General features: G+C 34.6%; 1 protein-coding gene across 1 annotated transcript in view; it reads left to right on the top strand.

Moving 5' to 3' along the window:
* The window catches only part of LOC149191420 (exopolygalacturonase-like), a 30,844-nt gene extending 18,690 nt beyond the window's left edge, over positions 1-12,154 (top strand). Inside the window, exons 2-11 of the mRNA XM_089406649.1 lie at positions 1,521-1,684; positions 1,771-1,902; positions 9,066-9,126; positions 9,300-9,336; positions 9,564-9,633; positions 10,844-10,861; positions 10,954-11,158; positions 11,252-11,333; positions 11,478-11,638; positions 11,898-12,154. Of these exons, the coding sequence (XP_089262775.1) occupies positions 1,521-1,684; positions 1,771-1,902; positions 9,066-9,126; positions 9,300-9,336; positions 9,564-9,633; positions 10,844-10,861; positions 10,954-11,158; positions 11,252-11,333; positions 11,478-11,638; positions 11,898-12,154 (1,187 nt within the window). The remainder of the gene's footprint in view (positions 1-1,520; positions 1,685-1,770; positions 1,903-9,065; positions 9,127-9,299; positions 9,337-9,563; positions 9,634-10,843; positions 10,862-10,953; positions 11,159-11,251; positions 11,334-11,477; positions 11,639-11,897) is intronic.
* Positions 12,155-17,678: the final 5,524 nt, after the last annotated feature.

Raw genomic sequence — 17,678 nt, 5'->3', positions numbered from 1 at the left:
TTTTTAATTTGACATAAATTAATTCAAAGAGCATAACTAACTTGAAGATAAGTCTTAACCCTTAATGTGTGAATACTACTATGAATATCCTGCCATATTCCATTGAGGTTAAATCCCTACCATCCACCTAATAATTGTTGACACTTAAATTAAAGTTTGGGAAGGATTATTTGGAAAAAGACCTGCTTATCAATGTAATTAGTGGAGAGACATTAATTGTGTACATTAATTACTCATCACTAAAGTAATGGAGAAATAATACTATGAAAGTTGCATTAAAATAAGAATTACCTAGTGATATTATAGGGCATATACACATATTAACGAGATATATATATATTTCTTAAAAAAGTTTTGTTGGTGACTATTTGAATTAGTTTTCAAAATCCTAATAATAATAATATTGATAATCACAATATAATAATAATAATAATATAATTTCAACATCAATATTTTTGTACGTGATTATTTTCAAAAAGAAAACTAATAATTAATTAACAATTATTCACTAACCATACTAGAACATACTAGTAAATGACAAGAGTTTGACAATAAATTATATTTACAATTTTTTTTATGAGGATTAACTCAAAAAAACATAGGCAATAAAATAAAACAATAAAATATTAATATTTTGTGTATACTCTTATAAATATTGTTAAGAATGTTTTTATAGATAAATATAATAGATAAAATAGTTTTTTGTAGAGGAATTTTATGATACAATTTCAAACGAGATTGTGATTTTTGTTGTTTAAAATAAGTTTTTGAATGTATAAATGGATTTAGTGCCCTTAAAAAAAACTCTTTGGCCACTCAAAATTTGTAAATTAAACAACTTAAAGTTAAAAAAAATTCACAAATTTCTCTTATCATTAACTTGAAATAAATAAAACTCTCAAAAACATTAATATGATAAAAAATATAATATTAATTTTATAAAGTAGATATAATATAACATGAAGTTAATGAAATATAGTAAAGTAGTGGAATACATTAATACTACAAAATATAAAATATTAATTTACAAATTGTTGTTATCAAATATAAAATATTAATTTACAAATGACTCTTATGGTTATATTAAAAATATTAACTTATAAATACAAAATCATCTTAACATTAACTTAAAAATAGTAACATAATGGAATACATTAATATAATATAAATACTAAAAAATAGTTGAGAGGAGTTATATTACTGGAATGGAATCTAATGGAATCAAAGAATATGGAATACATTAATATGACATGAATATAAAATATTAAAAAATAGTTTAGATGTGGAATGCTATCCTATATATAGAATAGGTGGTTTTATGGACGACTATCATTGTATAACAATTGGTGAACTACTCGTGATTTTGTGAAAAATAGTTTCCCAACTTATAAGCAAGATTAGTGCATATTTCTCAAGGGAAGTTGTGATTGGCTTCTAACAATGAAGCATTTTTTCTTCTTATTTGCTATGATTTTCAATGCCTTTTTTATGTTTCCAAATGTGATTGAGTATCCATTTAGACAAACAAATGGATTCTAGTGTTATGTATAATTTTAAGCAATATGGCGCAAAAGCCGATGGTATCAATGATGAGTATCCATTTAGACAACAAATGGATTCTAGTGTTATGTATAATGTTAAGAAATATGGTGCAAAAGTTGATGGTATCAGTGACAATAGAAAGGTGAGGAGAACTTAAATCAATGAAATAAAAAGGCATAGAGACTCAAGTTTCAACAATTAAATTTGTTGTTTGTTTGTTATATATAGGCTTTTTTGTTAGCCTGGAACGCAACCTGTTCTTCTACTCGACCATCTACCATTTATATACCAAAAGGGAAGTTTCTAGTCCTTCTGGTTTCCTTTAAGGGACCATGTAAGAATGCTAATATTGCAGTGCAGGTGAATTTCTAATGTTCATTCCTTCTTCTTATCAAGATTTATATATTTACTTATTGTGAGCATTGATACTTATTGACTATGTGTTTTGGTAGATAAATGGGGACCTCATTGCACCAACAATGTTGCCCACAAATCAACTCTATTGATTGAATTTCTATAGAGTGACTGGTCTAACAGTGAATGATGGGGGATTTGATGGGACCCAGCCCACACTCCAACGTATAACTTGATATAAAGTCTGTCCGATGTTAATGATGATTGCGCTTTGGTTGATGATTTGGCTTTTGATTATGGATATGAATAATGGATATTTTTGTTGGTGGTTGCAATCATTTAATAAGGCTCGTAAATGTGAACCTACCCCTGTACTCCTGCCTCAATCCTCGTTTCCTGCTTGGTCTTTTACACAAAACCCTTTGGCATTCTGGTCATTTTTGGTATTTTTCTCTACTGTGGGAGCTCTGGGAGGGTTTCTGTCGAAATGCTCTATTTCGGTCCTAGTTTCTATGGAAGGCTCTGTTTTGGTCTTGGTTGCGAACGTATATGGTTTCACGGACTCACCTGTGTTGCTGGAAACTGATTTCCTTACTATATGAACCTGATTTGAGCTCTGGAGGTTAGTTCGCTTGTATTCTTCTGCACAGTGAGTTATTTACTCTACTTTTATTTGGAATCGATGTCTGGTTTGGTTTTTCGGGCTTCCAACTGTTCTTTCCTACTGTTGGCTATGTTTCTTGATACTATTCTGCTGCTAAAGTCGTTTTTATCTTATGGTTCCTGTGTGCACAGGGTTCAAGCACAATGGCTCACGTGACTATATCTACAGGTAATTTGTCCCTCCTTGTTTTATCTCTGCCCTCTTTTGGTTTAGGGACTAATCAACATCCGCTCCTCTTGTCTCAGGCTTCCCTTGTCTTCTGTGGCTCTGTTGCATGAGGGTCTTTGTTCTTTCGCGCCCCCAGTTAAGCTATATTCTTTCCTTATTTGTATTATATCATTGTTCGTCCACCATTAAATGTGGTGTGTCTAACTTTGGCTCACTCTGGTTCACAGGTCGAGGGTTCAACCTTGGGCGTGGAGGATTTCAATGATTTTGGTTTTCAAACCCTACAATTCTCTGCTGGTAGGCTCTTTCACCACAGTTTGTTGAATTGTAGTTAGGGTTTGTAGTTCTATAGTGGCTGCTCCTCGCTATTCGGTTGTTGTGTATGATTTGAGTCGTTTTCATGACCTAGGCATACTTCTATTTACAAATTCCAGTTTTTAATTCTTTCTGGTTTTTCTCTTTAGTTAGGCTCGAGGGTTTTCTTAATGTCAAACCCTTGACTAGGTTCTGTTCGGTCTAACAGTCGCTGTTTACTCCATTCAGTTGGATAATGTAACGCTGAACTCTTATTTAATAGCAGCTTTAAATTCCCTCCGACTTTGTTGCGTTTAAAAAGGAAAGAAAATGGTGTGATAGTTTGTAGTGGATTACATCTATTTTGATTTATTCAGTCAGTCCCTGGACTCTGTTCTCTTCATTCAACTATTTCGTTGTATGGACATTCTCCTGGTCGTGAACTTTACTTGCGTGCTTTTTCGTTTTGGTCGTGGAAATTACATGCGATCTACAGTACTTTGTTTTGTTTAAGAGAGGAAAAACAACACACAGTTGTAGGCCTGCACTCTGCTTGTTATTTTTGAATTCGATTAGACAATAGATAGAAACATAATTGCACAGCATGTAGATGATAATACAGATGGATGATGATTGAATTTGTGCTCTGTCTCTTTTATTATTTGTATCTGGAAATGTTGAACCTTTTTCATGATTTTCATTGTTACATTTATATGATTTGTCTACAGTTAATGGAACTGTGTAGTTACTTTCGGTTGTAGACATTATAGTTACATAACTATTAAGTATTCGGTTCTGTCTACCTGACAAGATTTTACATTTAGACACATTTGTCTTTTTATCTTAAAATGACAGGATAATTATTAATCTACTGTTTATTAAAGACAGACAAGTAAATAACCCTAACCAACCAAACTACCTTTGACTAATACAAAGATTAAGATAAAAATAAAATCCTACCTCCTACTCTGACAAACTAAACATATAAGATAAACAATATGTTAACTCAACTTTCCAACCTGGCAGAGACTAACACTCGGTCATGGTGCCTTAGCTGGGTGCTCCTGCATCAGGCTCCCGAGGCAAAAAGAAATCATGGCTCCGGTCCATGAGCTTCTCAACTAAAGAACATGTCTGCTCAATCTGCCTAGCATCAAGCCACGAACTGTCCTCAATAGGATGGTTCTTCCAATTGACCAAGTATTGCAAATACTCCTTCCGTTGATTTCATTTGGCCACCTGAGTGTCGAGAATGCTCTGGATCTCCGGAGGCTGAACGTAAGGCATCTGTCTCATCCAAGTTTCTCCTCCATCCTGGGTATTCCGTGTGGGCCATGTAGTTCTGTCTTCTTCTTCTTCTAGGTCAGTAGTGTAGGGGAACAGGTCTGCTACATTAAACATGGGTGAAATGCCTATCCCTGGTGGTAGCTATGTCTCATAGGCATTCATTGAAAATTTCCATAGGATTTTGCAAGGGCCTATCTTCTTATACTTCGGCTTATTATATGCACCTCTGGGAAAGTATTCCTTGCGCAAATGCGCGAGGACTTCATCTCTTACATTGAACTTTACTTCCCTTCTCTTAAAATCTACTTGCTGTTTATACTTTTGGATGCTATCCTGCAATTTAATTTTCACCTACTCATGCAAATCTCTCATTGCGTTAGCAAAATCTTCTCCATTTGCGCTTCGCCTTTCTTTTAGTCCAAGATCTCGCAACTCATGCACTCTGTGAGGACGCATGTCGTACAGGATCTGAAATGGACTGTAACCGGTGCTACGATTAGGTGAGTCGTTATAAGCGAACTCTGCCTGAGCAAGCACTCGATCCCACATCCGTAAATTCTCACCAATCAAGCTTCATAGCATGTTTCCTAGACTCCTGTTTACCACCTCTATTTTTTTGTCAGTTTGCGGGTGATAATCAGAGCTATAACTCAACTGTGTATCCATCTTCTTCCATAAGGTACACCAAAAGTTCCCTGTAAACTTCACATCCATGTCCAAAAGAATAGACTTAGGCAACCCATGTAGCCTGACAATCTCTGTGAAAAACAAGTGGGCCACGTGAGTGGCATCACTGGTTTTTCTGCAAGGGATAAAATGTGCCATCTTCGAGAATTTGTCCACTACTACCATCACCAAGTCATAACCTCATTGTGTCTTAGGTAGACCCAAGACAAAGTCCAAGCTGACTGAGTCCCACGGCCTGCCTGGAATAGGTAACGGTGTGTACAGTCTCGTGTTTTGACTGTGACCCTTCACCAACTGGCACACTTTACATTTGGTCACAAATCGCTGTACATCCCTTCGCATCTTTGGCCAAAAGTAGAAATGACTGAACTACTCGAGTGTCTTGTCTATGCCGAAATGCCCAGCTAGACCTCCACTGTGCTTCTCATGAATAATGTTCTCTCTCTTCGAGTAGTCAGGAATGCATAGCTATCCTCCTTTAAACAACAATTTCTCTTGCAAGTTGTAGTCCAACCATGGACTGTTATCTCCCACCAAGGGATTCTAACTTAACTCATAGGCCTCCTTAAAATCTGTATCAGTCTGGTATAAATCTTTTAAGTGCTCAAAACCTAGCACTTGCACAGTACTCTCCTGCAGAAGTAAAGCTCTCCTACTCAGTGCATCTGCCACCTTGTTGGCCTGCTCGCTGATATGTTTCAACACGAAGGTGAAACTCTACAAATATTCCACCCACTTGGCATGCTTGTGATTCAGCTTGTGCTATTGCATTACATACTATAGTACAGAATTATTTGAAAACAACACAAATTCGTTTCCTAGCAAATAATGCCTCCAGTGTTTTAATGCCTGTATAACAGCATAGAACTCCTTGTCATAAGACGAATATTTCTATCTGCTTTCATTTAGCTTCTTGCTGAAAAATGAAACAGGTTTATCCTCTTGGCTGAGTACAGCTCCAATAGTCGTACCGCTAGCATCACAGCGAACCTGAAAAAGCTTCTTAAAGTATGGAAATCTCAGGATCGGCCTCTCTGTGATCTTTTTCTTTAGTAGCTGAAAACTTCTCTCTGCTGCATCAGTCCATCGAAAAGGCTAACTGGCCTTTTTAATGGTTTCCAACATAGGTGCACAAATTTCGCTAAAATTTCTTATGAATTTCCGGTAAAAAGTCGCTAGTCCATGAAAGCTATGTACCTCAAATAAGCTTTTCGGAGATGGCCAATTAACTATCGTCGCAATCTTCTCTGGATCCATCTTCAGTTCGTTTTTTGCTATTACAAAGCCCAAATAAATCAATTCCTTCTGCAGAAAAGTACACTTCTTCATATTTATCAGCAGTTTATTCTGCTGTAATTTTTCCAGCACTTTCCAAACATGTCGAAGGTGCTCCTCCCTTGTCCTGTTGAAAATTAGTATGTCGTCCAGGTATACTATCACAAATTTTCTAATGTATTCCTTCAGCATCTCATTCATTAACCGCATAAATGTACTGGGCACATTGCTCAGTTCGAATGGCATAACCAGCCATTCATACAATCCCTCATTCGTCTTAAAGGCTGTCTTCCACTTATCCCCCTCTCGTATCCAGATTTGATGATACCCGCTCTTCAAGTCTATCTTAGAAAAATATGTTGCCCCGCTTAAACAATCCATCATGTCATCCATCTGTGGCAGTGGAAACCTCTATCGAATGGTGATTTTGTTGACGGCCCTCGAGTTTGTACAAATCCACCACTCTCCTCCATTCTTAGGAGCGAGAACCGTTGGAACTGCACAAGGGATCAAACTCTCCCTAATCAATCCTTTGTCTAGTAGTTCCTACACCTGCTTCCTAATATCTTCATTGTCCTTGGGGCTCATTCGGTATGCTGCCTTGTTCAGCAAATTGGCTCTGGGTATGAAGATGATATGGTGACTTATGCTTCTTTTGGGGGGCAATTTGTCTGGCAAATCATCCACCACTATGTCTGTAAATTCCTGCAACATCTGCTGAATTTCTGGGGGTAAATTTGATGCCTCCGTATGCAACAACATTGTTTTTGCTCTTCTTACAACCGCATAACCCATCTCGCTATCCTCAACTTGCTTCAAAAACTGTTTTCCACTAATCAACAATGCTCTTGGCTCACTTGTCCCTGCTATCCCTTCCTCCTTGATGGGCACAAGCGTATGCTTGGTTCCATCCTTGACAAACTTATAATAGTTCGTCAATCCATCATGCACCACCTTCCTGTCGTACTGCCATGGCTTGCCTAGCAGTGTGTGACATACATCCATCGCCATGATGTTAGAAATGAATTTATCCTTATATTTGCCTATTTGAAACTCCACCTCGCATTGTTCATCCACCAGCAAATGATGGCCTTTTTGCAGCCATGACACTTTGTAAGGGGTGGGATGTTTCAATCGCTTTAATTCCAACTTTTCCACCATCTCTGTGGCCACAAAGTAATCTGTACTACCGCTGTCAATAATTAGCTTGCAGCACTTACTGTGTGACTTACAAACTATTCTAAACAAAGCCTTCTTTTGTATTTGTTCGGTGGCTTCCTTAGTTGGTTTTCACAATAGCTTGTTCAGTACCAGGGCTTCCCCTGTTTCTGGAGAATTCTCTGCTTCTTGGGGAGGTGCCTTTGTTTCCTCTGGGTTTACAACATATGCACCCCTCTGTCGAGCTTGGTCTGCCTCAGGACACTCAAATGATCTGTGTCCCCATTTATGACACCTGTAACATTGATAACCAGCTCCTCTACCTCGGCCATTTCCCCTGCCTCGCTGATATGGCCTACAACCTCTCGCACTATCACCTTTTTCTGTTGATCCAGAAGCTCTGGAACTGCTACCTTCCTCATTACTACAAGCAGTCCACCCTCTGCCATAGGACTGGCCTTTTCCCCGCCGGTTCCTCGTCCTCTCCGGGCATTCTGCCTTCTAGTAATTTTCTCTTTAGCTTTCATTGCACTCTGATACGCTTCTTCAATGTTATTTGGAGATAGAATACTAATTTCATCTAAAATTTCTAGTCTTAAACCATTTACGTACCTGGCTGTCTTTTCTGTGGTATCCTCTGTATAACTGGCCCTTAGGTTCACTCGATAAAACTCTTCCATGTACTCCCTTACTATCATTCCTTTCTGTTTCAGATTCTGCACTTGCTTGTGTAGTGCAATCTGATAATCTTACGACAAAAATCTGCTCTTCAACTTGGCCACCATCCTTGACCAGGTTTTGATCGGCAACTTGTTCAATCTCCTTCTCTCCGTTTGGACACTGTCCCACCACAGGGTTGCGTGTCCCTTCAACTTCATCGTAGCGAACTTAACTCGGCGGTCTTCACTGACCTCCTCACACTCAAAATACTTATCCAGCTCACTGATCCAATCCAATAGAACATCTATGGACAGGCTGCCATCATAATTTGGGAGTTCCAGTTTGGGCTTACTGCTTGCCACTAAGACAGATCTCAATAGTCTCATTTCTGGGCCCTCTCCGTCCGATCCATCTATTGTCGCTTCAGCTTCCTCTTTGCTGTCATCACCTGCCTCTGGGTCTTTTCTTCTCCCTACCTCTACTGCCTCTAAACAGGCAGTAAGAATCCTGATCTCCTCTCTTTGCCCTTCCTCTGCTACCCTTCGAACACCTCTACCACGACCTCGCCTTTCTACCTCCATTTCTCTAACTGACCTTAAAAACAAAAATTCTGCTCTGATACCACTATGGTGGGACCCAGCCCACACTCCAATGTATAACTTGATATAAAGTCTGTCCGGTGTTAATGATGATTGCATATTTGGTTGATGATTTGGCTTTTGATTATGGATATTTTTGTTGGTGGTTGCAATCATTTAATAAGGCTCGTAAATGTGAACTTGCCCTGTACTCCTGCCTCGATCCTTATTTCCCGCTTGGTCTTTTACACAAAACCCTTTGGCATTCCGGTCATTTTCGGTATTTCGCTCTGTTGTGGGAGCTCTGCGAGGGTTTCTGTCGAAATGCTCTATTCCGGTCCTGGTTTCTATGGAAAGCTCTGTTTTGGTCTTGGCTGTGAACATATATGGTTTCACAGACTCGCCTGTGTTGCTGGCAACTGATTTCCTTACTGTATGAACCTGCTTTGAGCTCTGGAGGTTAGTTTGCTTGTATTCTTCTGCACAGTGAGTTATTTCCTCTACTGTTATCTGGAATCGATGTCTGGTTTGGTTTGTTGGGCTTCCAGCTGTTCTTTCCTGCTGCTAGCTATGTTTCTTGATACAATTCTACTGTTAAAGTCATTTTTATCTTATGGTTCCTGTGTGCACAGGGTTTAAGCACAATGGCTCACGCGGCTATATCTACAGGTAATTTTTCCCTCCTTGTTTTATCTCCGCCCTCTTCTGGTTTAGGGACTAATCAACGTCCGCTCCTCTTGTCTCAGGCTTCCCTTGTCTTTTGTGGCTCTGTTGCATGAGGGTCTTTGTTCTTTCACGCCCCCAAGTAAGCTATATTCTTTCCTTATTTGTATTATATCACAGTTCGTCCACTATTAAATGTGGTGTGTCTAACTTTGGCTCGCTCTGGTTCACAGGTCGAGGGTTCAACCTTGGGCGTGGACGATTACAACGATTTTGGTTTTCAAACCCTACAATTCTCTGCTGGTAGGATCTATCACCACAGTTTGTCAAATTGTAGTTAGGGTTTGTAGTTCTATAGTGGTTGCTCCTCGCTATTCGGTTGTTGTGTATGATTTGAGTCGTTTTCACAACCTGGGCATACTTCTGTTTACAAATTCTAGTTTGTAATTCTTTCTAGTCTTGCTCTTTAGTTAGGCTCAAGGGTTTTCTTAATGTCAAACCCTTGACTAGGGTCTGTTCAGTCTAGCAGTCGTTGTTTACTCCATTCGGTTGGATAATGTAACACTGAACTCTTATTTTATAGCAGCTTTAAATTCCCTCTGACTTTGTTGCATTTAAAAAGGAAAGGAAATGGTGTGATAGTTCGTAGTGGATTACCTCTGTTTTGATTTATTCAATCGATGCCTGGACTCGGTTCTCTTCATTCAACTGTTTCACTGTATGGACATTCTCCTGGCTGTGAACTTTACTTGCGTGCTTGTCCATTCTGGTCGTGGAAATTACATGCGATCTACAGTACTCTGTTTTGTTTTAAGAGAGGAAAAACAACATATAGTTGTAGGCCTGCACTCTACTTGTTATTTTTGAATTCGATAAGACAATAGATAGAAACATAATTGCATAGCATGTAGATGATAATACAGATGGATGATGATTGAATTTGTGCTCTGTCTCTTTTATTATTTGTATCCGGAAATGTTGAACCTTTTTCATGATTTTCATTGTTACATTTATATGCTTTGTCTACAGTTAATGGAACTGTGTAGTTACTTTCGGTTGTAGACATTATAGTTACATAAATATTAAGTATTCGGTTCTGTCTACTTGACAAGATTTTACATTTAGACACATTTGTCTTTTTCTCTTAAAATGACAAGACAATTATTATTCTACTGTTTATTAAAGACAGACAAGTAAATAACCCTAACCAACCAAACTACCTTTGACTAATACAGAGATTAAGATAAAAGTAAAATCCTACCTCCTACTCTGACAAACTAAACATATAAGACAAACAATATGTTAACTCAACTTTCCAACCTAGCAGAGACTAACACCCGGTCATGGTGCCTTAGCTAGGTGCTCCTGCATCAGGATCCTTGGATGGACAAGGAGCCTCCTTGTGGAGCAAGTGTAAAAGTAATAAAATACGTATAAAATTATGGTGAACCATGATTTATTTCATAGGGATTTGGATATCATATACTGACTGAATACATTGTTTGTTGTGCAGTGCGAAACCGGGCCTTTGGTAATTTCTCTAACCATTTTTTCACACATTAATTTTGAGTGTTGAATGATTAGGAGAGTGTGATTTTGACATTTTGAAATGATAATGTGCAGTCTTTACAATTGTTGGGCAATGTGAATATAATGTTAAGAGATATTACTTCAATTAACAGCAAGCATTTCCATAAAAGAATGGATGGATGTAACAACGTTTTGGCAGGGGGATTGACTATCAAGGCCCTTGGTGACAACCCCAACAATGATGGAATTCATATAGATTCTTCGCATGTCCACCTTCGAAATCTAAACAGAGGAACATGTATCATATTTCTCATTAATTTTTTAATATTTTTGGAACCATATGTCCCATTTTAATATTTAAGATTCTATTCTTTAACTTTTGGCTATGTAGGCGATGATTGTATTGGTATTTTGGAAGGAACTTCCAATCTTTACATTGAACAGGTTACTTGTGGACCTGGCCATAGAATCAGGTGAAATAATTTGATAAAATTTTAATGGAATAGAGGATATGAGCATTCAATGTGTTGCATTTCACTGACAATAGGATTGAATTTTGTGTTTTTATTACACAGTGTAGGAAGCCTCAGTAAATAACCATCTCTTAATGGAGTTAGAAACATCATTGTAAATGGAACTTCTCTCACTGGCACTCAAAATGGAGTTAGAATAAAAACATTGCCAGGAGGAAAAGGCATTGCCAAAGGCATAACATTTGAGAATATATGGATGAACAATGTAAAGAATCCAATCATCATTGACCAATACTATTGCCCAGGTTGTATGGCCAAGGTAATCATTATTTTACTCCTATCTAAACAACTTCCCTTTAGTATATTACCATATTTTTTTAATAATTTTTTTCTTTTTTCTTACTTTCTATATGGCACTTGAAACATCATATAACTACTAGTGTCAAGATTCCTAATTTGCTTGTTGAGATTCACTTTCATGTTTTGTATCTTATTTCATTGTTAATATTGACTATAATTTTTTATGATTTATTTTGTTATTAATATCATTTATGCTTTTACAAGAATCTAATATGAATGTGCATATTAATAATGTGTTGTACAAAAATATAATTGGAACTTCAACAACACAGGAGGCCATTAATTTAGCATGCAATACAAACTTTCCATGTCAAGGTATCACAATGGATAATGTGGATTTGAGTTATGGAAATAATGGAGCTCAATCTTTCTGTAAAAATGTGAAAGGGCTTGGAGTTAACTCTGTCAAGCCCTCTTTGGTTTGTAAAGTGTTGAATGCTTCATCTAAACACCAACATTAGTAGGTTTGTTTTTGCATTAGCTATCTTGTAAATTGAATTCAATGTCAATTCGAGTTACATAAATAACTAAGCATGTTTTTTGTGTTAAAATTCTTTAACTTATCTTAATTTTTGCGTGTCTACAAGTGCCAAAATGTTAAAACTCTATTTCTTTTAATTTGTTAAATGGTGAATTCCTTTTATATACCAACTTGAATATGTTGGAAGTTTCATGAACAATTTATGTTGGTTTTTGCATTAGTTATTTAGTATCTTGAATTCAATGTGAATTTGAGTTACATTAGTGATATATGTTGACTTTCACATTTTTTTGATCGTGTAACCTCAATTCCATGTGAATTTGAGTTATGGAAATAACAAAGCTCATTTTTTGTGAAAAGACACTCAAATTATTAAAGTCTCTTTGACTTGTTTGTGGGAATGTGTTGGAAGTTGCATTAGTTATCTTGCAATTTAAAATTTGTATACGATTTTTATGATTTAAGCTTATCTTGTAATCTAAAATCTCTATAAAAAATATTAAAATTATTAGTATGAAAATAATTATTCTCAATCTCTCCTATATCACAAATTTTATGAATCAAGCTATAGAAAAAGTGTTTTTGTGTTATATCCATGAAAAGATGGGATAAAATTGGACCTTTCCCATCACTAAAAAAATGTCTTTCTCACTCATGGAACCAATTCTTCTGATCTTGTGAATATTAGTTATTACACCAAATATATTGGGTTAATTAAATAATGATTATAGTCATATTACCCTGATGTGTTTTAAAAATTGTCCTAATCCATTTTACAAGTTACATTTGGCCATAATGGTGACATAATTCAAATTGGAGTGGAATTTGAGATATATGTATTTTACATATTAAATGAATTATAATATGCAAGTGCAAATTATATGTTTAAACAAGCAGAATCTCACTTTTATGTTTGAAAAGTTATGAAAGTTTGAAATTATGTTATATCCTAGTAACATTAGGACATGTTAAAGGGACATTTTACCCATATTTAATAATGACAATAGGAATCCTAGACATATAAGTATCTTGATGCTTCTACATACATGGTTATTCTAGAATAATATTACAATTAGAGCGGGAAACATCACACAATAAATAACGATTGATGTCATGCAACAAAGATCATATTCTTTTGGTTGGTGTTCTTAATGATGAAATTTAATTGAGCCCCCTTCTCCCACATCTATAAGTGGAGAGTTTCTCACCTTCATGATGTTCCTCTACTTCCCTAAATTAGACCCTTAAGTTAAATATAGAAATTTTGGGTACTGTTTTGTTAATTTGCATTTTTCCTTAATTAACTTATAATTGAAGTTTGAGATTGAGGCTTCAAATTAGGTAAAAAAGATCCAGTGTAACAACATGCATAAGGGGAATTTGTGCATGTCACATTTCTTTCCAATATCCTTCAAACTCATGCTACTTAGGTGTGGCTTGTATTGGTTTTCTTATTATCCCCTATTGTGGTTGAGTCATAGAACCAAACCCCCCCTCCCAGTTTGTTAAAGATTTTTCTCAAAATTAATAGAGAACACATACAACTTTAAATGAAGAGATGTCCAAATATTACATTTGTATTTGGATTTAGCTATGTAGGCCACTCCAATGTTCCAAAACCACTTGATGCCTATGATCCTTAAAATAAAACCTTAAATTAATGGTATGTAAGTTATTATTGAGTTAAGTTTTCTCCTAGTACAAAGTTGTCCATCTCATCTATTGGTCACTATAGTTCCCAAAAAGGTGGAATTCCCACTAAAGTGCATCAACAAAACATGCGAAAATGGATAACGTTATCCCAAATTCTTCAAATAAATGTTCCTCAACATCTCCTCATTTAAATGTTTATATTTTTCTATTGTGTGTATATATTTGTGAATTAAACTCCTTTCTCTTGTTCATTGGGTTCAAGCTTTTTTTTCTTTGCAAATTTTAATTATTTTTTCAGGAGGGGCAGGGCCCCGCTGAAGAAGCTAAATATATCATCATATATTTACAAATTGTACAAATCATCACCGGCCAAAGCCCCAAATACACTACAGCGTAGCTCACAGGATTCGAAACCGGTCGGGGGGCGTGCCAACCGACCGCCCCGATTAATTATTACACCTAATATATGTACACAATAATTATTATTACACCTAATTCTTTGCAAATTATGTATTAAGTAAATATTCTCGATGCATTTTATTAGTTTCCATTTTTATTTTACATCTAGAAATACTCATGAGATAATTCGAATAAGAACAAAAGAATATATTCTTGATATTACAAAAAATAATTGTAATATATGAGTGAAAAGTGCATATGATAACCAATACTTATTAGTTAACGAAATTTTTAAAATGTCTAATAGAAAAATGATTTCATTAGTTTGTATATCTACATAGGAATAATATCCTAATGATGTATATTGTACCCAGTGACTTGTAAGGTTTGTCTTGAAATATGAATAAGGTTTAGAATACAATTAAATTGAATCATATTACCTATTTTAAAAGTTTATTATATTTAAATATTATGGAAATGAAAATATTAATATCATTATGGTTTTTATAACTAAGAACATTTTGAAAAATAGATAAGTAACTTGGATAACATTATGCCTTGTATTATTAATGGAAAGACACTTTAGCAGGAATTGGTGATCATTGTGAACCTCCTTTCTAACACAAATCTTACAAATTTTCTCAATTAATGGCGTTTAAGGACAATGACCAAGGAAGTTAGGAACGTTGGTCCCAATTAAAATATTCTTCATTTTTTCTTTAAAATAAGAATGCTAGAAAAATGTTATGATCAACCTAATTAGGATTTTAATACACTTCCTCTTGTATTTCAACTATCTCTTATTAATAATTTTCTTAGACCATTTCAAACTTCTATTTAACCTTCATAGTGATTAAGATTTTATATTTTTGATATTAATAATTTGATTGTATTCTTTTATGTCTAAAATTAGCTCAATGCTTAAAATATGATGGGTAATCACTTTTAGACTTTTGGAGTTATTTCTCATTCTAGAAACAATATCAAGAATCTACCTTGAGAAATTTGTACTTATAATTTAAACATTGAGACATAGTTTTAGATATCATTAAAGTACATCCAACTTCAATCAAGATATTAGGGAAAGTAACATTAAATTTGGTTTTAAAATTATAGGTTCTAAATTTTCTCAATTTTATTCCAAATTTCACCAAACATCTGGTAGGTATAAACTTCACAACTACAAAGAATCATTGAAATAACTAAAATTTTCAAAAGGCATCTTATCGTTTCACTATCATAATATTCTTTTCAAACACCCATGATTCTTTTCTCCACAATGTGATTCTAGTTTGAATGGAAATTAAAATCAATAATTTAGAACTAGGATGAACTTTCCATTGTTGAATGAAAATATATTAGTTACACACTTGGACATATGAAGAATTAAATAAGTTGTAACAAATTAAAATTGCACAAACACTACGAAAACTCAACAAGTAAAAAAATTAATTGTCTTCACAATTTACCAATTCAATTCATCATTCAATTTTTTTTGATTAAGAATATTTAACACTTTATTTATTTATTTTTTAGTCTTTCAATTCCAAGACAATATGTTTTTTCAAATACTTTTTATACATAATTGATAAGAAAATTTTGAGTTGTCTTATTTTCTATAATTAGATAGAATTTCTTAAATCAAACATCTTAATATCATAATATTTTTGACAATAATTTTTAAACATAATATTACTTGTAGGAACAAGAATATTTAAAATATTTATTGTGATAAGATGTGGGTTTGAATGGATCAAATTCTTCTAGGTGCCAATTTTTTGCAAAAACTTGAGAAAAAAATTGTACCAGATATATTTCATTCCTATTGACTATTCAAGAAATGTGGTCTTCAAAACCAAAATATAAACATTAGAATAGTTAATTGTGAATATTAATATTTCTAAATTACTATGAATTTGGTTTGAAAGTATGAATGATTGATTGTTCCAATGTCAATTTCATTTCCAAATCATTTGAAAATTATAATTTGACTTGATTACAAGATTATATTTGTTGTGTAAACTCTAATATTGCACAACATTTAATTATGTATGTGCATACATATCACTATTAAATACATTTTTAAATATATCAATGTGAAAGAGAGGAAAAATAGATTCAAGTGTCAACATTACATTGATGAATTATATATTTTCATAAATATTTAAAGTGACATATAATAAGGGTGGTCACCATAATTACCATTGTAAATGGATAACATCCACACATACAAACAAATGACTATGAGATTACCTTCCTACCAACCATGTCATATTATTTGCAAACACTAAAATTTGATTACAAGGGAAATATTACTAATGCTCACACTTAAGGATAGAAGAAAGGAGAGGAATTGACCTGCGATAATCAATAATTTTATATCGAAAATATCAACTATTATGTATTAGTTCTTACATTATATAAATCCTTAAAATGTGACAATTATGTGAGTTATTTTTGTAAATATTCCTTCAACATAAATTACACTCTCAACATTATTTTATATATATATATATATATATATTTTTTTTTTTTTTTTTTTTCCTTCATAGTTACAAATTCTCTTTTGATTATTTTTACTCAGCGTCAATTACATCATTATTTTGGTTAGAATGCCCATGTGATGTTATCATATCAATAGAAATTGTACCCTCTTTTCCATCAACCTAGTATCAACCTTTTGGGAAATATTTTCTATACAAATGTTTGAGATTGCCATGACCCCATTTTTTCCCACTTGATTAATCATAATTAATTATGTAGAATTATTAGGTTTTAGCATAAAAAATTTCATTATCTAGATAAAACAATTTTTTTGTATACATGCTATATTTTTAATTTTTAATCAAAGAACCAGGTGAACCCACAGAGGTGGGTTACACTTTTTGGAAAGCATGTGAGGGGAAAAGTGGAAAAAAGAAGCTCGATTGGGAACTTTCTAAGCGCTCTATCGAGCAATCTTTTAGTCCTCAATTGAGCAAATTGAGTGCTTAAACATTGCTCGATTAAGTGACCTTATCTAGATCAAGCTCTCTTTTCCACCACCTAAAGATGCCTTAAGTGGAAAAGTCTAAAGACTGAGTAAGATTAAATCCTTGAGGAGGATTCAAAAAGTTAAAAGCGAGGAAGAACTTGTCCAATTCGTCTACCAGTTGGGTTATTTCTACTTTTTGCTTCAAGAGCTCTTCATGAAGAAACAGAATGTGTTATGTCTATTGGTTCATCATATGCTTGATTTCATGTTTATCTCTGGATTTTTTGCAATGGGGGGGTGTTGATAGAGAGGACATTGATAATGACCCCCATAGTTGGAGGAGGATGCATCTCAGTGTGTCATTCCTTCCTAAAGATCAATATACTAGACACACTATGCAATACTCTCCAATGTTCTAAAGTATTTCTTATGGATTGCAAGAAGGCCCCATTAGGATGTGGCTCGGGAAGTTCCCAAA

The sequence above is a fragment of the Pinus tabuliformis genome, chromosome 2_2, assembly GCF_031772625.1.
Source record: "Pinus tabuliformis cultivar Carrire ecotype Pingquan chromosome 2_2, CPIR1, whole genome shotgun sequence".
NCBI lineage: Eukaryota > Viridiplantae > Streptophyta > Pinopsida > Pinales > Pinaceae > Pinus > Pinus tabuliformis.
The sequence above is the reverse complement of the archived record's forward strand: the minus strand, read 5'-3'. Positions and strand labels throughout refer to the sequence as shown.